At 36.2% G+C, this 21,611-nt stretch overlaps 1 protein-coding gene across 3 annotated transcripts in view; it reads right to left on the reverse strand.

The window, feature by feature from the left end:
* Positions 1-21,611, reverse strand: part of LOC126344094 (GDP-mannose 4,6 dehydratase) — an 84,821-nt gene that overhangs the window by 22,993 nt on the left and 40,217 nt on the right. For 2 of the 3 annotated variants that reach the window (XM_050001993.1, XM_050001995.1), the window contains exons 5-6: positions 21,233-21,448; positions 2,216-2,284 (exon numbers count right to left, since the gene is read on the reverse strand). In XM_050001993.1, coding sequence (XP_049857950.1) covers positions 2,216-2,284; positions 21,233-21,448 — 285 coding nt within the window. The remainder of the gene's footprint in view (positions 1-2,215; positions 2,285-21,232; positions 21,449-21,611) is intronic. The other variant, XM_050001994.1, reaches the window with a different exon arrangement.

Raw genomic sequence — 21,611 nt, forward strand, 5'->3', positions numbered from 1 at the left:
ATTGTGGATCATGCGTCCCGATGCCATTCACTCCGATCAGAGGCTCTCCCCCTGAGTATCACCTTGCCAAGGCAAAGGCCACCTGGCACAGTAGCCATTGGCTGAAGTCCCAGTACCCCAAATTGGACAGGCAGTTACTCCTTGGCTAACACATGGAGGTCACAGCTCAGGCATTGGCAGTGCAATCCCTGCATTGTGAAGGTGCTACCAACAAGAGGGTACATGACAATCCCACCACAATGGACATGCTACCATGCTGGATTTTGGATGCAGAGGTAGATCCATTTGACTGGTAAATGCAAAAGGTAACAGCACACAATGGAGAGGTAGTGCACCACAGTAAGGTGCCTTTCACCAAATGGCCTCCACTTCTGTAAAATTTGGAAAGTGGAGGTCAAATCCAAAAAAGTGACCAGAATACAAAAAGCAAACATGTGTGAGGAGGGAAAAAGCATTTTGAAACAGTGAAAAGACCAAAAACCTTGAAAAGACCAAAAACCTTCAAAAGTCCAAAAACAGTCACCCTCGACAACACGAGGAGAATCATCAACTTTACAATCTGATGATACAAACAAACATCGTGGGTGGCAGATGCCGCTCCAAAAACTTGTAAAATTTCGACCTTTCAATTTTAATGTCAGGGTTTTCTTTTTTGAATTCAGTGAATAGTTCATTTAAATTACACAATATTAAGCTTTTGTTTCTCTGAACCTAGTACCATTTCTTTCACACAAACCCTAATCTTTTTTGCCAGGCATCAAATAATTGTTATTGTCATCTTCATAAAACCTACTAATCTTTTCAATCCTCATATACATTCTCTGTCTATTCCATTTTCTGCTTGTGACATAAGCATATGTACCTGAGCTATTGTCATCAGTTTTGCTTTGCTGTCAGTTCTGACAAGAACAACACTGTCACTGAACTATTCATAGTAGCTCACTCTCTGAACCACCTTCTTATTATAACTAAACCACTATTGTTATACCATTTTGTGCTACTGTTGATATTACCCTATATTCAACTGAGCAGAAAATACTTATCTTCTTTCAATTTCACCTTAATGACTCCCCATTATATCTAAAGCCAGTCTTTGAATTTCCTTTTCAGATTTTATAGTTTTCCTACAACATTCTAATTTATGATATTCCACACTCTGATTCATATAATGTTATTCTTTTATTTGTTAATCAGTCTTTTTCTCATGGTTACCTCCTCCTTCGCAGTACCCTCCTGGAGGTCCTAATGCAGGACAAATCCAGCATATTTTTCCCAATGGAGAAATCATTATGACACTTTTTCAATTACAGGCCACATGTCCTGTGTATACACCTTTTGTTCTTTAATGCAGTTGTTTCCATTGCCTACTGCAATCTCAAGCCATTGAACATTATTGATTTTTGTGCCTTTCGGAACAGTTTCCGACCCAAGGGCAAGAAAGTGATTCAAATCTGTGTCTTCTCCTTCACCCTCTTTGAAAAAGTTGTTGGCGGAATGGAGGTGACTCCTTGTATCAAAAGTCTCCAGCTGCTATCGCTTATACAAACATAAGAAAGTTTGCACTGGAGGGTCCCATTCTGGTCTCTTGCATTACATTCCTGACATATTTGTATCACGTCTTCGGATAAGAAATAACATAACCAAAATAAAGTTCATCTGAGAGTCTGGTCAGGTCAAAGAAATTTAGAAATTCTGAAATAAAGCCTTGGCCCAATATACTTAGAAAGCCATATTTGTTCAAACTGAACAAGTACATGATATCAGGTGTGAATCTTTAACATGGTATGTCAAGAAAAATGTGGAGGGCCTTCACCATCTACTTCTCATAGTTAGATGTGGCAACTATAGAGCTCTCCCATACCTGCTGGAACACTAATAACAGAAGCAACATTTTTGAAAGAATCATTTTTTATATATTTCATCACATTTCAGTCTACCCTTTCCACAAGTAAAGATATTAGAAAGGACTATACTACAACTAAGACTGCATGAACTGTATATTAGGGAAGGAGTAAAATGCTTTGGTAGGAAAGCAGTCAGTCATTTTTACATGATGTGTAAACTGTAATCATTGCTTACATAACAAATGTTAAATTGTACCTGGAAAAATCAAACTTTTTGTGTAAATTATGGCTCACAAAAAAGGTATTTTTGGAATGTTTTCATTGTAACATCTAACTATGACAATATGTAAATTTAACAGCTTTAACCTTACTTTGAAACTGACTTTTGGTTTCCAACCAAATTTCTCTCGAGCTTTACTAGGGTCACCAAGGAGTAAATCCTGTAAAGAAGAACACAAAACACATCTAAAAGTGTTTAGTTTCAAAGTTTTAATGCATTTCTAAATTAGGACAATATCAGGTACATTTAATAACATGACAAAACATAACAATATGTCATAAAGATGATATACTACTTCTCTATGTAACTTAATCTGTGAAAGGAAACTGATCATCACTTGCCAAGCAAAACAATTCACCATTAATATACAGGAAATAAAGCTGTCATCAAATGGGAGGTTGGCTTAAAGATCATAGCTCTTCAAATATAATAAAGAAATAATTTGTTATGCATCCATATTTGGATTAATTTGTGTTTCAATTATTACACTAAAATTTCAACAAATTTACTTCCACACAATATTTCATGGTTCCACAGAAAAGTTATTCTTAACCAAAATGTGTGTAAAAGTTTTGATGCTCATATATCTGACAAACTGGAGCTTGGTCTGACAAAGATGCCATTCCCATAATGGCAAATAACAGATAATAATCTGGCTAATTACTGATCATATAAATGGTAGTGTGAAATCTCTATATTTCAGTTACTTTCATCTTGATGGAGAGTAAATAATAAATATCTATATTTATAGGAAACTATTCCACACTGAAACAAATTGCAAAGGTAGAGAAGACAGAAAAATAGCTAACAAAATTCTGCTTCTAAGACAAAAATTTTATTTTCAGGATACAAAAATGAAAAGAAAAAGTTGTTTGAAAAATATGAATAGTGGTGCAGCTAAGATCAAAGCCTGTTTGGGTCATACAGTCCGGAAGGTGAAATCGAGCCTCATCACTCTTAAAATACATTGTATAATAAAGTTCACCAGGCACAATATTTTTAAAGCTTCTCACAATTCTTAACTCTCATTTCTTTATCAAATGGAAGTAATGTCTTTCAGATGAAAAAACTGAAGTACAGAAGGATAAGATGTATGTTTAACACCTGACAGTAGTGAAATCTGCCTGATAAGACATTTCTGCAGTATCAGTAATTTTCTGCAAAATTTTTGCAACCACTTCTAGAGTTTGAAATGAAGATTTACAGTGACACTTAGAATTAGACACATTGCCTCTGGACCACCATTTTGTTATCACTTTCATGCAACAACTAAGGCTCTGATAATTAACCACACCTCCCTCATTATAAGCAGGAAATAGTAAATACACAGCATGATGCTTACAGAGTGGGGCCATTTAGTCTTACAGTAAGGAACAGGGCACATAGCCCAGGGCATCTTGAGTGACATGCAAGGGAACAAAATCAAAAATCTGTTTTGTTGTATACAGTACAAACACGGTTTGATGCAGCTCACCTGAATCAGTACAGCCTCATCAGTTATTAGATCTAGCCATCTAATCCCATCCTGCCTTAGCAACACATTTCAAAAGTTTCTATTGTCTTCTATAAGGCAGGGGGAAGTGTAGAGAAATCCATTCTCCTGGGGGAAAAATCCTGAGAGCAAATCCTGCTAGCCCAGGAGCAGAGACCTGCGCAGTGCCAGTAACGTCACCAGGGGGCATTTATAAATACCAAAAATCTTACAAGCATGCCCCAGAAAAGGATGGAAGCTAGACAGGTTAGTTAAGAAGTCAGCACATAGAATGTTAGAGGTCTGTCAAAATTTCAGTGTCAGAGTTGGAGGAATATCAAGTTGTTGTCTCAGCATTACAAGAAACTACATGGTATCGAGAAGGAACCTACAAGAGAATCAGTAATTTCTTTTATGGAGGCTGCAGCGAGAATGGAAGGCATGAACATGGAACAGTATTTGTAGTGAGTGACTGTTTGTTAATCCAAATGAAGAGAGTCAGTGCAAACAGCAAGACAATGTCATGTCTCACTATAGTAGTAGAAATCAGTATAAAGGCATGGTACCACAAAGGTAATAGTACAAAAGCTGAACCACACATTTATTGGATTTGCTATGAAAGTAGTAAATACATATAAGACAAACAATCAAGACAGAATTACATAGTTTCTTTCATAACATGAGTAACTGCATAAGGCATCCGCATTTCCTGGGTGGAAATTGGTATAAAGGCACCCACTGTCCTGTTGTGTTACTGCACTGTTAGTACTTTGTCCAATCTTTGTTCTTGCTAACTATCTCAGCAATTCTCTTTGGCATTGATTTTGTTAGAGTCGGTGACAGTTGCAGCAAAATTGTCAGCCTCTCTTTTTGTGCTGTTCTTTTCAGCTCATATACGACCTCAAATTGACTTCCATTGCGATAACACACCTTGCTGGTATTCCACAAAGGTTTTGCATGTGGTTCTAATCTATGCTACGTGCAGGCCAGGCCAAGGCATCGATATCTTTATCTTCAAACCAGAAACATACACAGATGCATTATCTTGATAAAACATTAGACTTTCGTCCCCTAAGTCCTCATACATTCTAATCAACTCTGTCTATAGCATCTTATCGTACATGTCAGAGATGATTCTAGTGTTCAGCCAAGGAACTTGTGACTTATCTCTATCGTAGGAGCTGCCCAAATCATAACATTTCCACCATCAAAATTTCTTTGACTTCTTACCTGCTGCTCCGTTCTCAGATCATGCCAATAATATTGAAATCCATACTGACCACCTAAACTACTTCTCATCACTGAAGATCACTTTATCTCAATGTGAAGTTCATGATGCATGTTTTTCAATACACTCCATTCCAGCCTGTTTATGTTTGGGTGTTAGAGTGGGTTTCCACAGTCATTTCTTGAATGCAAGATGTTTGCTATGTGACAAAATTTGTCATACACATTTGGCAGTTAGTGGCAACATTAAGTCAGTAACAAGTTGAGAAGAATATCAGTTTGTGGCGCTTGCTTTATGCAAAAGTAACCCTTTCTATGCTTCAGATAATTTTCTACTCTGCCCATATTTTCTGTTCTGTCCATATCCTGACGCCAATCTAACGAAATTATCAATCACTGTACTTGAATAGCTCAACTTCTTGACAATTTGATGATTAGAGTGTCCCATTTCATTTTACATACCGATTTTTGCTTTTACATCACATGGTAATTGTTTTTCGAATGGCACTGTCACAATTGTGATTTACCTACACACAATATACACTGTCATTAAAGGTGTCTGTTTTCTATCTGCAGTAAAAGATACACACATATACTAACACCACACAGTCAGAGTCAACTGCCTTCATACTGAGTTCCACCCTCTACCACATGAACCACTGATGTCTTGTTATATAATATACTACTGACATTGTAGTGCTTAGAGAATTTCTGTGTAAATTCTAGAATCACTCAGCCTTCTACCGACTCGAACACATGATACTTTAAATATAAGTGTGAGAGAGCCTATCTACTGTGAGTTGCCTGTCTGTCTGCGCAGGTCCAAAGTGTGTAATAAGAAGACCATAGATATGGCGGTCAAACGGCATCAACAATTGTTTGCTGGTTGCGCCATGGAAGCCGTAGTGAAGGAACAAGGAGTGTTTTTGTATTCTGTGCTGTTTTATAACTTTGACTGTTGTAGTGGAAAAAAAAGAACAGTTCAAATATTGTTGATTATTGTTCATTTTGGACATGGAGAGGATAAGACGTGTGTTCAGATTCAGAATGAGAATGAACTTGGGTTTTAAGCCAACCTTTTCTTATGTGTAAATGAACTCTGTTTTTTAACCTTTGGACACGTGAAGAGACTTACTTGATAGTGTTTGTTGATGTGGTGAATGCGTTTTGTAAAAATTTCATGTTCAAATATATGTCATGAAATGAAGCAAAATAAACTGCGTACATCTGATTATTTTTGGAAGTAGAAAGAGCCTTCAGAAATTCCTGTTCCTAGCAGATATACTTCAGAGAAGAAGAGAAAAGGAAGTTGCAGTAGCATGCTAACCAGCAAGAAACATTGGCTTACCATCTCAAGTAGGTCGTATCATTAAAGAAGTGGGAGTTTACACACATACTTCACCACTTTAAGTCATCCAAAGTGTTAGAACGTGGTGACCTGTGTGAAAGGACAGAAGAAAACAGGAATTCTGAACCGAAAACAAGATAAGAAGATATTAGGTGTTGTCATAGCAACTGAGCATAACAAGACAAAAGAACCAGTTCACAGAATTGGATTCAGTCTGAAGCAGATAACGTTGACAAAAATCTGCCAGTTAAGACCAAACTAAAAAGTCTGAAAGGGTTGTATTGGTGGTGTTATATGGGACAAAAATAAGAAGAAAATTAAGAGAACCTGCTGATCTTTGAATGGAAAACCATGAGAAAGATCTATGGACCTATCTGCAAAGAGAACACCTGAAGATGACAAAAGAACCATAAACTGTATGACAGCAGAAGGATGTTCAGCAGATGGGTGTGCATTAGCACTGGATCCAAAGTGCACTAGATCATCTATGGAGGAACCTAAAATTTCAAAGAGTGTAACCCAGTCAATATTGTCAAAGTTTTCTCCAGATTTACAAATGCTATATAAACATAGGTTTGCCATTCTTTTCATTGCATATACCTACATTTCCTTCCTGAGGTCAATTTCCACCAATTTTTCCATTCATCTGTAAGCAATTTATGCCAGTATATTGCATTCGTGAATTATTAAACAGCCTTCTTTGGAATTTTAATTATTCTCTTGTTCTATCACCATTTATTTTCTTGCACTTCTTCTCAGTCTTTAAATAAAATTTATGACATATTCATGTGTTTCATTTATATGCTTGAAATGAGAACAAAGTAGTACATTGGAGATGGAGAGAGATTTGTGAAAACAGTAACGGTACACTTAGAATATTATATTTATTAATAAAGGAAACATATTCCTTAAATGAGCATGTGATCATTATGGATTTTTGTAAATAAAATACTATATTACAATCAGTTCATTGCTGCTGGTCTCAATTTTTCTTTCATATACTGACATTTTAGGGACACTTTCATTCATTTGTGCTTACCATGTCCTTGCTTCCTTTCACATTCAGTTATCACATGTGAAATGTTGACACTTAACAATTCATGACAAATGAAAGCAATCATCAGAGAGTCTCAGTTTGGAAACTAATTATCTGTTGATATCAGATTCCTGTAATAAAATAGTTGTATCCACTCATATAATTTCCAAATCATTCTTGAATCAGAAACATCAATCGAACAAACGATCCAGTACAAATTGAATGAATAATCAGACAGAGAGAGAGAGAGAGAGAGAGAGAGAGAGAGAGAGAGAGAGAGAGAGAGAGAGAGGATGAATAGCATGGAGGAGTATGTCAAAACACACTAAATGGATAAAGGAAATATATGGATCACACCCACAAATGATAGCCAATTTTGACAATATGCTCCAACGAGGAGAGAGTGGTGTTTCGAATCAGAAGCATTCTAAGCCCTTCAAAGAACACAATGTAGAATATATTAAAGCCATTGTATTCTGTCATACTACGTGATCACAACACTGGGACCCGGTATTAGACCAGTGTATTTAATGCTATACCACTTCATATTGTTTCAAACCTACAAATCTTATGCTTTCAATGATCAATTCATTTTTTACAAATAAAATATTTAAAACTGCATCTGAGACTCTGGAGAAAACAGTGAAGACGTGTTTTGCTTCATGAAAGATAGATGGTCTTTTTATGGGGAAATGTTATACTATTAGATAAAGCCTAAATTGTGATTATTATGCTACAAAAAAGGGAAACCACAGTACAAGCACAACCCATTATCTGCATTTTCAAAGATATACAATTTTAATTTTACATCCAGTATTGTCACCTGTTAGTAGTATGCAGAAACAGTAAAGCCTTAGCACATCTGAATGTGCATTTTCTCTCACCTTTGTCAAGATGTATTTTGTCAGTTCATGACAGTAAAGATGTGAAGTTGTACTGGACAGGGTCTGTATTTAAAATGTCAGGTAAAAGGAAAGATAGTATACCTGTCAAGGGGAAGGTGTGTACAAAGGTCATATTCATTAGAAACAATGTTAGAAGTTTTGGATCACTGTGACAGAGATGAGGGTATTGTTGACATCCAGTGAGCTCTGGGATGTAGCAAATCTTCTGTGCGAACTATTTGTGACAATGCAGAATCAATTCATGAAACTTCAATTGGCTTCAGTGAGAGTACAGTGATCAAATCTTGCTCAGAGGCAATGGAAAGAAAGTAAAAAATCTAAACCATTGGATTGAGCACCACAACAAACAGCACAAGCATCTCTCTAGATCTACTATTCAAACTAAAGCTTGTATACAGATTTAATGAAAGAAGAGTATGACCCAGCACCGTTCTTGGGCACCTCAGATTCGTTTGATCACTTCAAGCATCATTTTTTATTTCACAACTTTATTATGGCTTCCAAGGACTGTTGCACCCTTCTTTTCACTGGAAATGCTGCATCGGATTACAAATTAAAACCCGTTATGACCTATCACTCTCAAAATCCTAGCGCACTATACTACTGTGATAAGAGCAGGCTGGGAGTTTATTGAAGATGGAGTGAGAAAGGTTGGATGACATCTGTTATTTTCAGCGACTGTTTGTTAATGAACAGAAAATTGAAGACCTACTGTGAGAAAGAAAAAAATCCTTTCAAAATTCTTCTGCTCCTTGATAATGCTAATGCTCACTTTCCATTACTGGTTCAAATAGAAACAATGAAGTCCAGTTTCTGTCATCAAACACTACATCTGTCCTGCAATCCATGGACCTGGGAGTTACTTCTACATTCATTTCACATCACCATTTCAACGAGTGAAATTGCAGACTTAGCAGGGGCAGATTGGATTCATTAATGTTGATGAAGAGGATGTGTGTGACCGCCTCAGTTCTCTTTGTGGATCTGAGCAAAGAAGATTTGATACGTATTTTTCTTCATGGGACATACACAACTGTTACTCATTGTCAACAATAAAATCTGCTGCAGTTGTAAAAATTATTTATTTCTAAAATGGAAAGCGCTACCAGGTTTTAGGACATATGTCCCATCGTCAGGTGCATCTGCAGAATTTTTGAAAGAACAACAATACCTGCATAAATGGTTAAAATAGTAAATCTAAAGAGAACCAGCAGAAATACTTTTAAAAAAAAACCTATACACACATTAAAATGTGAGTCCACAAAGGCTGCCTAACTAAGGTTAAAATAGATTACAATATATAAAAATGGTGCATCCCTGGTACATGACATGCAAGAAGAGAATTTCATCTTCAATCCTAGGTATGCCAGAAAGCCTCTTACAGAGGTCAACCTACATAAAAGGATAAAGGTTCCCATCGGAGGAGCAGAAGAGTGGAAACCATTGTTAAATGGAATAAAATATATAAAGAACCCAAGGTAGCTTTCAGTGACAATTAAGAAGAAACAGAAACCAAACAAGGTTAGCCTGTTAGAAAGCTGATAAATAACTAAGAGACTTGTGGAGGCCTTCAGAATGATCAATGTTCCAATGACAATTTTTGAAGAACATGATCCTGAAGATGTAAGGAATACAATAGTGAAGCAAAAAGTTGTACATTAACTTAAATGTTATAAAGAGTTTTACAGTAAACTGGCGGTGAAGACTACAAGACTGATGAACATTTCTTTACAAAATAAATGCCAAGCACCTAGTGAGAGCACTTTACCTACAAAGGATTTGAATGTACGGAAATTTGACATGGAAACTGAACTGGCTACAGCACCCATAGATTCTTCCCCTGTACATGAAAAACAGCCCATTTAGGATATAGGTGGACTTAATGGAAGTGATTGTAGTGTATTGCTGTGTGTCTGACTATTAAATACTTAAGTGTATAAATCTGTATTAAAATGTGTTTCAGAAATACATTAATGTTTATTTTGGTAAACTCTTCCATTTCAAACTTAATAAGTGGGTAGATGACAACCTAATTCCATATTTTATATACAAAATGACTCTCAATTTACATAAATTCAGTGGGCACAGCAATTGTGCATAATGTAATTATCTTTTACAACAAGATTTACCTGTACAAGCCTGCCATAAAAAGCCTTAATATAATACAGAAAAAGTTAGTTTATTTCATATTCCACATAAACCAACATTTAATAATTATTAAATTGTCATAATTTACTTACATACATTAACAAACAAGATTAGAGTTCTTTAATGCATGATAAACTTTCGTGGACTGAATATTAATGAAGGGACAAACATGTTTACCACACTTAAGCTTGAGCTTGTAAACATTAGCAGATGGTACAAGATAACACTGTACCATTAACAAGAGGACTGGGCAGAGCTTTCTGCAAATACGTACAGAGTAAACAGATATGTTTTGAGACTCAGGTTCTGATAAAAAGAATTCTGCACAGTGAAGTTAATATTTGCCACAAGATGGCTTGTTCATGACATCTTAATAACTCTCAAATTGTTGAAAATTTTTTCTTCTCTGGCAACTGGGTTATAATGCAAGATGGCATTGACACTTTTTAATACAAAATTCTTTGGTAATATTATTTTCCTACTACAGGCACAAAAAGTGTTAGAAAGCTACTTCCAAATGACGTCAACATGATGGTATGTTTTATTACCAATGATGACATTCTGTGTAGTTTCTAAGAAAACATGCTACAATGCTAATAGGAGCTTCATTTTATTCAGGATACAACAAAAAGTTTCTTAACCAATTAAAGACATATGACAACATAATGGCCATGTTTCACAACACATTATCTAGCACAACCTAAGTTTTCAATCCGTTGTTAATATCTATACCAACATTTGAAGCTAACTTCGCAATACTTATTATACAGTTATCTTTGTCATAAACGATTATAATGCAGCAGCACAAATATTTAAAACAGTTCCTGATTTTCTCTCTTTTAATACCTTGCTGGTTTTATGACAAAGAGGAACATTCCTCTCGGTAAAGTGTATGATCTTTTATATTTACGGTAGGAACAATGATTTAAAGTTGTATATGTGGTGAAAATAATGACTGGAAGAACGCACCAACACACTCATTAAGAACAGAATTCTGTCAAGCGAAGTAACACATAAAAAATGGAAAACTGTTTCAAGCAGCTGTTAATATTTTGTTCTTCACTGGAGCATAGCGAATATCTAATCAATTTGCGTGTCAACTGAGTGATGTAGTTAATAACAGCGAACAACATATACAAAATTCAGAGCTAATGCACACGTCCTGGTGGGTAATGAATATTGTGATGAAAGTCCTTTGAAATCTATGCCACAACAGTGTGTACATAAACACCAAGCTAACAATAATGACATCATACAATTTTATGAGACATTTAGAGAGAGTTTCATTAAACATTTTCAGACCTGAAAGGAGACACAACCACTGAAAGCCTTTTTTGTGCTTAGTATGTTCAGCAATTTAAACATAACAGCAATGACAAATGGTTGTTCTGACCATGATGTTCAAACTCCAAACCAAACAATCCAAAGTTAGGTATAGTTCACAAAAGAAAAATATGTTACAACAGAACCATAAACAACAATTCAGTTGCTGTGTGTTGAGAAAACACTGCAGATATAACTCTGAGACAAGGTTTACCAAACTATGCACAACATTTAAATACATTTTGAAAATTTTTATACCGTTTTGAACTGGTTCTACTAAATAAACAATAATGAAATTATATGCAATCCTGGCCAATGGATAAGTCTTCAGGATAGAAAAATACATAAGGAAAATCTGGGTTTAGCACTTCATTGACAGTTTGATCTCAGCTTAAGCTAAGGTTGTGGTTCTCACAAGAACCATCCCAGCAATTAACTTCAAGATTTTAGATTTTAGGAAAACTACAGAAAATCTAGATCTGGATGGCCCTTTCAAATGGAAGTACTGTGTAGATAATTCAGAGTAAAAACTGCAATCAAAAGGTGAAACCTTATTATGATCAGCATTGTATTATCATCAGTATTGTAAAATCCTATAGTAAAACACCAAAAAGAAAAAAGAGAAAAGGAGAGGGGGGGACAAACCCCATGAGAGTGAGCTTGTACACAGTAGTAACTGAGGCAAAAATGACAAATTGTCATCATTTGCCACTATATTCGATAATTACTTACTGACAGTTGTAACAGATATTGAACCCAACTAATAAACAACAAAATAAAAGACACATTAGATTTACTTCTACAGTCACTATATACATCACTGATAGAAATTTTGTTTAAAAAGAAACACATGTAAGGAGAGTAAAGAAATAATATGTTTGTTAATAACTAAAAAAATCTTCTGACAAAGACAATGTTTCTAGCAATGCATTAAAATCTTATGCTGATTTGATGTGACCACCCTAAAGCAATCTTTGTTGTTAGTCAATGAAAATGTTCATTTCTGACAGGCTTAACTACACGATAATAACACGCTACTACAAAAGTGGAGGTGAGCAAGTCACCCTCCAATTACACTGACATTTGAATCCACCCACTCTTTTCCTACTAGAACGTGGCCTAAAACAGAAAACTGTTTCAATTTTCTCCATACAATTTGTAAGTTGCATCCAACTTTGGCTTCCATAACTGATTCTCAAAAGCGAAGCCATACGTGAAACCACAAATGACAGTCTGGCACAGCTAAAAAAGATATTTATCCTCTTGGTACTTTACGCATCTTGGCAAAGCTCTTTACTTTGAGAACAATAGAATCTATTCAACAAACTAAAACGTTAAGGCATCATAGGTATCACTCTCCCAAAAAGTTAACTTCAAAACAAATAGCAGATGGTCATAAGAACAAAATTAACTACACAATTAAAGCCAAATTCAACAAGTGAAAAGCGTAAAGTATTCAGTCCAAAATGCTTTGGTACTGAAGCTGCTACTATTCTCCACCTATGTAAATCTCCAAGATGTTTAATATCTGCTGATTTCACAAGCATATTGTTGATGATCCCAAACAGAACCACCCCAGGCAAAAAACTGATGTTAACTGAAGAGAGCTGCAACAAGTTTGCTACAAATAAATTTAAGTCTTTATCCAAAAGAGACTTCCATTAAACAATTTCTAATGCAATAGAACGTCTTCCACATATTATAAACACATTTTAACAATCACTGTTTATTTGATGTATGGCACTCCATACAGGTTTTCATTAGTATGGTAACAGTGCAAAGTCAAAAAATAAAAATGCTAAAATAAATTAATTAAAAAATATTACAATGATCATATTATCTGTATTACAGTTCCAAGCTGGACCACTTGACCTAGTCATATAGGAAAGTGAAATGTGTCCTGGATATGACCTGCCTTGTTGTTACTTCACAACATTCGATTGAAATCTAACTGGCTCTATTTATGTAGCATACATACACTTCTTCCATGACCAGTGCACATACTTTTAGCAGTCTCCATAATTGCTGAGAGAGACCATTGCTGTTTTGGAAGACATGTCCAGCAGAAAAGTTTGCATCCATAACTCCTCTCATTTGTGTTGTGAATCAAACACACTCGTACAAAGATACACTGAGGTTCTAATACATGCTTTTCAGAACCGAAGTGTCTGAGGAGTGGCTCTGTCTAGGCTTTCATGTACTGGAAGTAGTTGGCCTGATATTTTCCTGAGCTGTTGTACCAATTTTTTTCATCTTCTAAAGAGAGGAGAGCAATATGCATGACCGTTGGAAGCTGGAACATACAGGTGGACTGAGTACAGCTTGTGATGATTTCACCTGTTGAGTTCAGACAGGTGTCAAGTGTATGTATACGCCTGCCGTGTAACCACACAGGTGCTGCACACCTTGCTGTTTTGTGGACAATATCTAAAAGTTGATCAGCACAAGCTGTTTGCAATTGTTCTCACAGAGTCTATAAGATGACTTTCCTTATGGGTACCAACTAAAATGTTAATAAGACATTGACTGAAGATCAAAGACCTGTACAGAATAACTTCCATACATTTTGTGGTACAATAATGTTAAGAAAAGTATTTTAGAAATTCAGTGGTTAGTAAGTCCACTTGCTATTAAATAAAATGAAATGTTTAGGTTCCCAGAGTTCAGAGATCACCACTTAATAATGTTTTCATGGGCTCTTCTATACACGTCATCTGGCTGTTATGTCCATGTTGTCAGCTTAATCAAACTGTACTGTTGTGGTTTCTAGCCTGTCAGCAACTTACATGTACAGGATGGAGCTTAGAGGCAAGCCTTTCTTCAAATGTCTCACATTTCTGTTATGGTTGAACACAATCTCTTGAAATAGTATTATGATCAATTTTCAAAACAGTAAAAAGCAGCAATCAGTCATCGTTTCAATTCTAGATTTATTAGAGCAGATCCAGATTTCAGTAAGTAACTAGCAATTATCAAAACAGTATTTTGGATTTGTTATACATACTGTAGTACATCTACACCTGTTGTTCAGGCTCTTGCCACAGTTACTTAAAGACAAAGGAATAGGTCAGGAAGTTACTGACCAGTTCTACTCCAGAGTGAATGCTACGAATTCTTGAAAAGGGAAGGCAATTTGATGGCATATGTTGACCAGCATATGATTCAATAACTGGGCCAATACCTTATTCAATATAATAAACAAAAATCTTTAGTCCATGGTTACACATTGCACCATATGGTGCCATTAGTTCTACCATGCTGACAATGTTTCAAGGTCTGCTTAAAATTTAGATGGCAACACACATCTTTGCAGCTATTTCTCACATGGCAGCCAGCTTCATCAGCTTGATATGATAACAGTACGTTCACTGATCTTTTCATTTATTCTTGCTATAAATACCTTTTCCCAGAATTTATAGTATTCCCTCTGGAGTAGGACTGCTCAAAAACTTTGTGCCCTATTCCTTTGCTTTCCATGCTTACGACAGCTAAGATCTTTGTCTTTCCAGATCAATTAGGAATTGGGTCACTATTACATATATCCTAGAAGAAATTAGCAATTAATCTCCTTTCATGGGAATCAGTATTAATGGGAAATTCCATATTCTGTCAACTCATGAAGCTTTATTAGTCCTCATTTATTTTCGTACCTTGATGCTCTACTTCATTAGAAAGCAGAAATGCTTCAAAAAAACTTACTTTTGAAGTTACTCAACTTGTGTTTTACCTCTGTGGGTTCATGAAAGATTTGCCTACATATAAAACTCCTTGGAGTTCGTCAATACATGAACAAAATTATCTAGAAGCTCAGTTCAGAATATTTTCACTTTTAAGTATTCCTCATAGTGCTGGCATAAAGATCAGAGCACTGACTTACACGCACATTTCACTCCCTGATTTATGGAAATATCTACTGGGATAATGCAGGTGAAGTATAGAAAGTATTTATTTAGTTAAAATGAGTAGTAAGAGGATTGTGTGATGTAGATGGCTGTATTTGAAGATAAAAATAAGTTTCAGTGTAATTGTGATTTACACAAGCACAATACATGGTTCAAAAATAGGTTCAATGCAGATAGTTCTCCCTCACTTACAGATCATAGTGGGATTCTATATTTCAGCAGAAGATATTACGTTAGCAATGAGACATAAACAGCAATTACTGAATATTTAGCAAGGAAATAAGCAGCTGTTTGAATGTAGTGCATTGTTAACATATCTTGCAAGTTTAGTTTCTAACACCAGCTTCTCTTTTGTTAATGAATACATAGACTAAAGATCCTCCTCCACAATTGGCCTTACAGAACACAGTGAGTGTATGAATGAATGGACCAAGGTCATTATAATGACATGTCTTCACATATTCTTCACTGTAAAAACTAAGTTCTTTTACACCAACAGTTTTCCACTGACATAAACAAATACTCTCTCTCTCTCTCCCTCTCTCTCTCAACAATGATTCTGGATCACAATCCAAGATAAAAAAAGACCCACCATGAAGGAATTATCCAAATGGGACAGAAATCAATAGATGTGATGCACATGTATGAACAAACAAATGATTAAAATTTCAGAAAAATTTGACTTTTTGTTAAAGAGAAAGAGCTCCACAAATTGAACAAGTCAATAATGTGTTGACTCACCTCTGGGCCTTATGCAAGAAGTTAGTCAGCTTGGCACTGACTGATAAAATTGTTGGATGTCCTCCTGAGGGATATCATGCTAAATTCTCTCCAGTTGGTGCTTTATACCAACAAAATCCTGTAATAGTTGGAGGGCCCTGCCCCTAACACTCCAAATGATCTCAATTGAGGAGAGATCCAGAGGTCTTGCTGGCCGAGGTAGGGGTTGACAAGCAGTAGAAACTCTCACCATGTACATGAGGGTATTATTTTACTGAAATTTAAGCCCAGGATGGCCTGCCATGAAGCGCAACAAAAGGGACGTAGAATATTGTTGAAATACTTCTGTGCTGCTAGGATGTGGATGACAATCAAAAGGGTCCTGCTATGAAAAGAAATTGCACCCTGGACTATCACTCTAGGTTGTCAGCCCTGGAATTTCACTAACTGGAATATAATTGTCTTCAGCAATGAGTCCCATTTTGATCTTAGCCCCCATAACCACCAAAGACATGTCTGGAGATGCTCCGAGTAGTGGTAGCATACCAAACTGTCAATACAGCTAGTCAACCAGGAGTGGTGGTCTAGCATAACATTTCTTTTCTTAGTAGGATCTCTTTGGTTATCATCTGTGGCATCCTTACGGCACAGTGGTATGTCAACAATATTCTATGCCCTTCTTTGTTTGTAAGCTACCCTGGACATACATTTCAGCCCATCCACACATGGTGAGAGTTTTTACCAATGACCTTTGTTCTTAGCTAAGTCTATGTTGGCCAACAAGGTCACTGGATCTCTCCCCAGATGAGAACGTTTGGAGCATTATGGGCAGCGTCCTCCAACCATCTCAGAATTCTGACAATTTAATGCACCAACTGGACAGCAGTTGTCATGATATCCTCCAGGAGGACATCTTCCAGCTCTATTAATCAATGCCAAGTCAAATAACTGCTTCGATATGGGCCAAAAGTGGACCAACACATTATTGACTTGCTCAATTTGTGGAGCTCTTTTCTTGAATAAATCATCGAGTTTTTCTGAAATTGTAATCATCTATTTGTATGTACATGTACACCACTTCAACCAGTTTCCATCATCGCATTCAGATAGTTCCTTCGTAGTGCATCTCATTGTTTTAGTGTACTTTAACAAAAATAGCTACAATGCTGTAAATTGCCTGTTACTTTGTTAACCGTAGGACTGTGGGGTTATTTCTTAAACAAAATAATTTTGTATTTTTGCAGAGACGGATTTGTGCTAAGCATCAGATATCGAAATATAAACTAGGTCAACAAATTTAATGGTCTTTTACATCTACCATTCCTCCTATCATGAAAGTAAAGTAGGAGGAATTAGATGATACATATTAAAAAGTCTGTATGAAAGGAAGGCTGTGAGAGCACTACATAACTGGACCAACTCTTCGAACTGTATGAAATTGTTTTGGTATCTGGCAATACATAACTGAGCAAAAACAGAAGCGCCATCTACCTTCATTTATTCACATAAATATTGTAGCTTCATTTTCAAAATTATGTCACTTCATATCAAGCAGCAACTTTCTTTCACAATTTTCCAAATGAGAATATTCAACATTCTTGGCATTCTCCTATCATATCAAATGCTACACTTAATATCTTCTTTTACTCCAATGTGGTATTAATGCCAAACAATAGTCTTACTCAGTTCTCAAAAAATATTTTAAAAGCTTTCTTGTTTTTGTATTGGCTGCACTCCTGTTTCCTAAAACACTGTTAGGGAACCAAAGACTTTCAGCTGTGCTGCTCGGATCTGCATTTATGTGATCATTTTGCTTCATTCTGCAGATTAGATGAGTGTTTAACTTTTCATTTCTGAGCATAAAGGAGCAGCTGCCACTCTTTACAGAATGCTGAAATCTTGTTAGGGTCCAATTTTATATCAGTCTGTTATAAATAAGCTTTGCATTTACAAAATTCTAAATTTACGGCTGTGCAGTAGGAACACCATCATACACACTACGCTAATGTTCATTCTCCACCCATAATAACCATCTCGAGTTCTGCATGTTGTCATATCCAGTACAAAATCAGGATAATGTACAGCCTCAGTATTTTGTCTAGTGGGTTAGGACAATACAGAATGAAAACTTTACCAAATGTTTCAGCCATGAACTATAGGAATTGTTGAATCCAATTCTCCATTCTTGTCGCTTATTGGCTATCCGCCTCACTCCCGCATAACTGCTAAATCCCACATTGTTGTTGATCTGATTTATGTTCTCATATGTAGGCCTGTCTCTGCAATTCTTTCATTCATTATTGCTTCAAATATAGTTTCAGCAATGACTCGTGACACAAAATGTTCCCAAACATTGATTCATTCTTTACTAGGCACTTTTATGTTTACCTTCAGTAGGATGTTTTCGTCCCTTATTCAACCAGGTCAACTGATCATCAACAGACTCCTGTAGCAACAAATTTCAAATGCATCACATTGTATCATTTCTGTGCTCCTCACTGATTGTTCTATTTTTTTACACTCAGGTCACAACCCACATATAAAGTTTTCCATGAATCTTTTGCTGGAATCAAGTTTATATTTTTTGAGGCAGCTGCTTCTTTTAACAGAAAGATTTATGTAATACTTGCTACTATGCCTTTCTTGTCTATCCCTTCTTTATCTATTTTACTGTCAAGATAGCACAACTTGTCCACTTTTTTAAAATTTAACCATCCTGTCTGTTCACCTACTGTAGTTTTGTCTCCCCTCCACCCCCCAATGTCTGTATTACAGTCCCAACTAGAACATCTTTTGTTTCATTAAGCACCCGACTCAATTCCTATTCAAATTGTTATGTCATCAGCAAACTGTAACATGCCGATCTTCTGTTTGTGACAGACAATTCCCAATTAAAGATAATCCTTCCCTTTCTTCACTGCTTATAAAAAAATAAGAAATATCAGTGATGGCAGTGAACAACTCTGGCACAATTTTCATCATTTTTGGTTCTTGTACCATTTTACCAGTGCGAACTATTGCAGTGTCTTTCATTTAAAGCTTTTCTAAAACTTTTAGAAGTAAGTATTTAATCTCCTCAATCATCTTCTTCTGCATGTACTTACTTTTCATTGGTCTAATTTCTTCTGAAATGTTGTGATTTCTTTTGTCACAGATTGCTTTGGTCATCAAGCAGCCATTAAAGTTCACCACAATGAGTAAGTTGATCATCACTGGGTGATCAGAGCAATCTGTATTTTTAGTTTCTTCAACTTGTCTAGGTTCTAACGTTGCTGTTTCTTCTTCAACATCTCAAATTTCAACAGACATTTCATTAGCACTAAGTAAAGGTCAGTATCATAAGCACTTGAAAGCTCTTGCAGACTATCCAGAATTTTTGTTTTACTAAAATACAGTCAATCTGAAATCTTTGTTGACTGCCAGGCATGTATACTACCTACTGAACTGGTTCTTGAAACATGTATTTGCAATGACTAATTGATGCGCAGCACAGCAGTTAGACAAGAGTGAGGAGGCAAGAAGCTGTGTTAGGTCAGATGAAACAAATGAAAGAAACAGGGAGGTTGGGAGTGGAAGGGAGGCTAATGTCTGGAACAGAGAGGAGGAGGAGGGGGGGGGGGGGGGTGGAGGGCCATAGAATGTGGCATCAGTAATCCCTCCCTGACAAAGGTGGAGGATGTTACATGGGTCACAAAATGATGATGTGATGGAGTAGACTTGGGGGAGATCAGATAGAACAGTAGAACAGAGGATGACGGAGACAGTGCAGATTAATGAAGTGAATGTGGAGATATGAGGACATGAGTGGAGGTGGGTGTGGGAGACGGACCAGCAAAGATTGAAGCCAGGAAAACAATTCTTATCCATGCAATTCAGATAAGTTGCCTTTAGTGGAGAAAGGGAGAGATGATTCAGACAGAGTAGGTTGTGAAGCAGTTGTTGCAACTTATCACATGCTCAGTAACAAACTCTGCTATATGGTTATCAACTTTGCTCTTGGTTACAGTCTCACAAGGCCATTTGTTTGGTTGGACAGCTGGATTGTGTCCACATAGCAGGTTGTGCAAAGGTTACTGTTGCTGATAATAGAAGTAAAAATCAGCTAAACCACATTTTATACAATCACAATACAGGATGTTTTTTTTTTCCTTTGTACATTTGCCTCCTTGTCTAGAATGTAGGGCGGAATTATCCTCTGCTGCAAACACATTCAAAAAGCTCTCACATAGGATGAAGCAAGAAATTGGGAATTCCAGTCAATTCAAAAGAAAATTTTTAAAAAATGTCTCAATCAGTCCTAGATTGAAGGACTATAAATTTTTGTTAGTTATATGGTAAGCTGATACCTTCATTGTAAAGCTGCATGAAAAGTAGTAGTTTGTTTACAAGAGTATACAAGTTAGCTATTTTCTTTGAAAAACTACCAATGTAATCAAGTAAATATTAAGCTACAAACATATAAGCAGCAGCTATTTAATATAAATAGGGAAGCAGCAGTTGCTCTGAAAGTAGTAACTCTCTATTTTACTAGGTCAAATTTAGGGGCATAAGAATATAGTATTAAGTTGTATCACATAGTTCACTGTTAATGCAGCATAGAGATTAAATTTTTATGATTCACTTGTCTTTTTTTAATGTATGCCTGAAGCTTCTCCTCTCTTGATGGAATCTACAGAACAGAATGAGTGAGTGAGTAAGTTAATGCAGTGTTGCTATATGACTGAACGACTTCTATAGATAGTCTTGCCTCTGTTGAGGTAAGATGTACTTGTGATGGGACTGAAATATGATGTGCTAGCTGGGGGTGCATAGGACAGGTCTTGCACTTGAGAGAGGGATATGACAAATGTGGCATGGAGAGCATGGAGGGAGGGGGGAGGGGGGTCGAATCACATAAGAATGGTCTAGGGTATTTCACTGACTAGGTATGGTGGGATGGATGTCCCATATTTCAGGGAACAATGAAAGGAAATCAAAGTACTGGTGGAAATGTGGTTAAAAATGCAACATTCAAAAGTGTTGTCTTACCACTTCTGTAGGGCGGAAGTATTTTGGGTTAACTTTCACTCTTACAACACCAGTGTCCTTCTCGCGACCTACTTCATTTTCTCCTTTTCCTTCCCAAATAATTTCTTTACCAACATGAATGAAAGCAGCTTCTACAAATTCTCTGACACTGTGTGTCTCTCCAGTAGCAATCACATAGTCCTCGGGTTCATTTTGTTGTAACATAAGCCACATAGCCTGTAAAAAGTGTCAAACACAGATATATAATGAATTATGTAAAAATGAAAGACTAGTAACACACTTCTTAAATTAATACAAGTTTGTCTCATTACAAAGAGTTGCAACAAATCAGTAAGATTTAAGTCAAATGCATCCTAGAAACTCAAGGAAAATTTGTATA

Source organism: Schistocerca gregaria, chromosome 1, assembly GCF_023897955.1.
Source record: "Schistocerca gregaria isolate iqSchGreg1 chromosome 1, iqSchGreg1.2, whole genome shotgun sequence".
Lineage (NCBI taxonomy): Eukaryota > Metazoa > Arthropoda > Insecta > Orthoptera > Acrididae > Schistocerca > Schistocerca gregaria.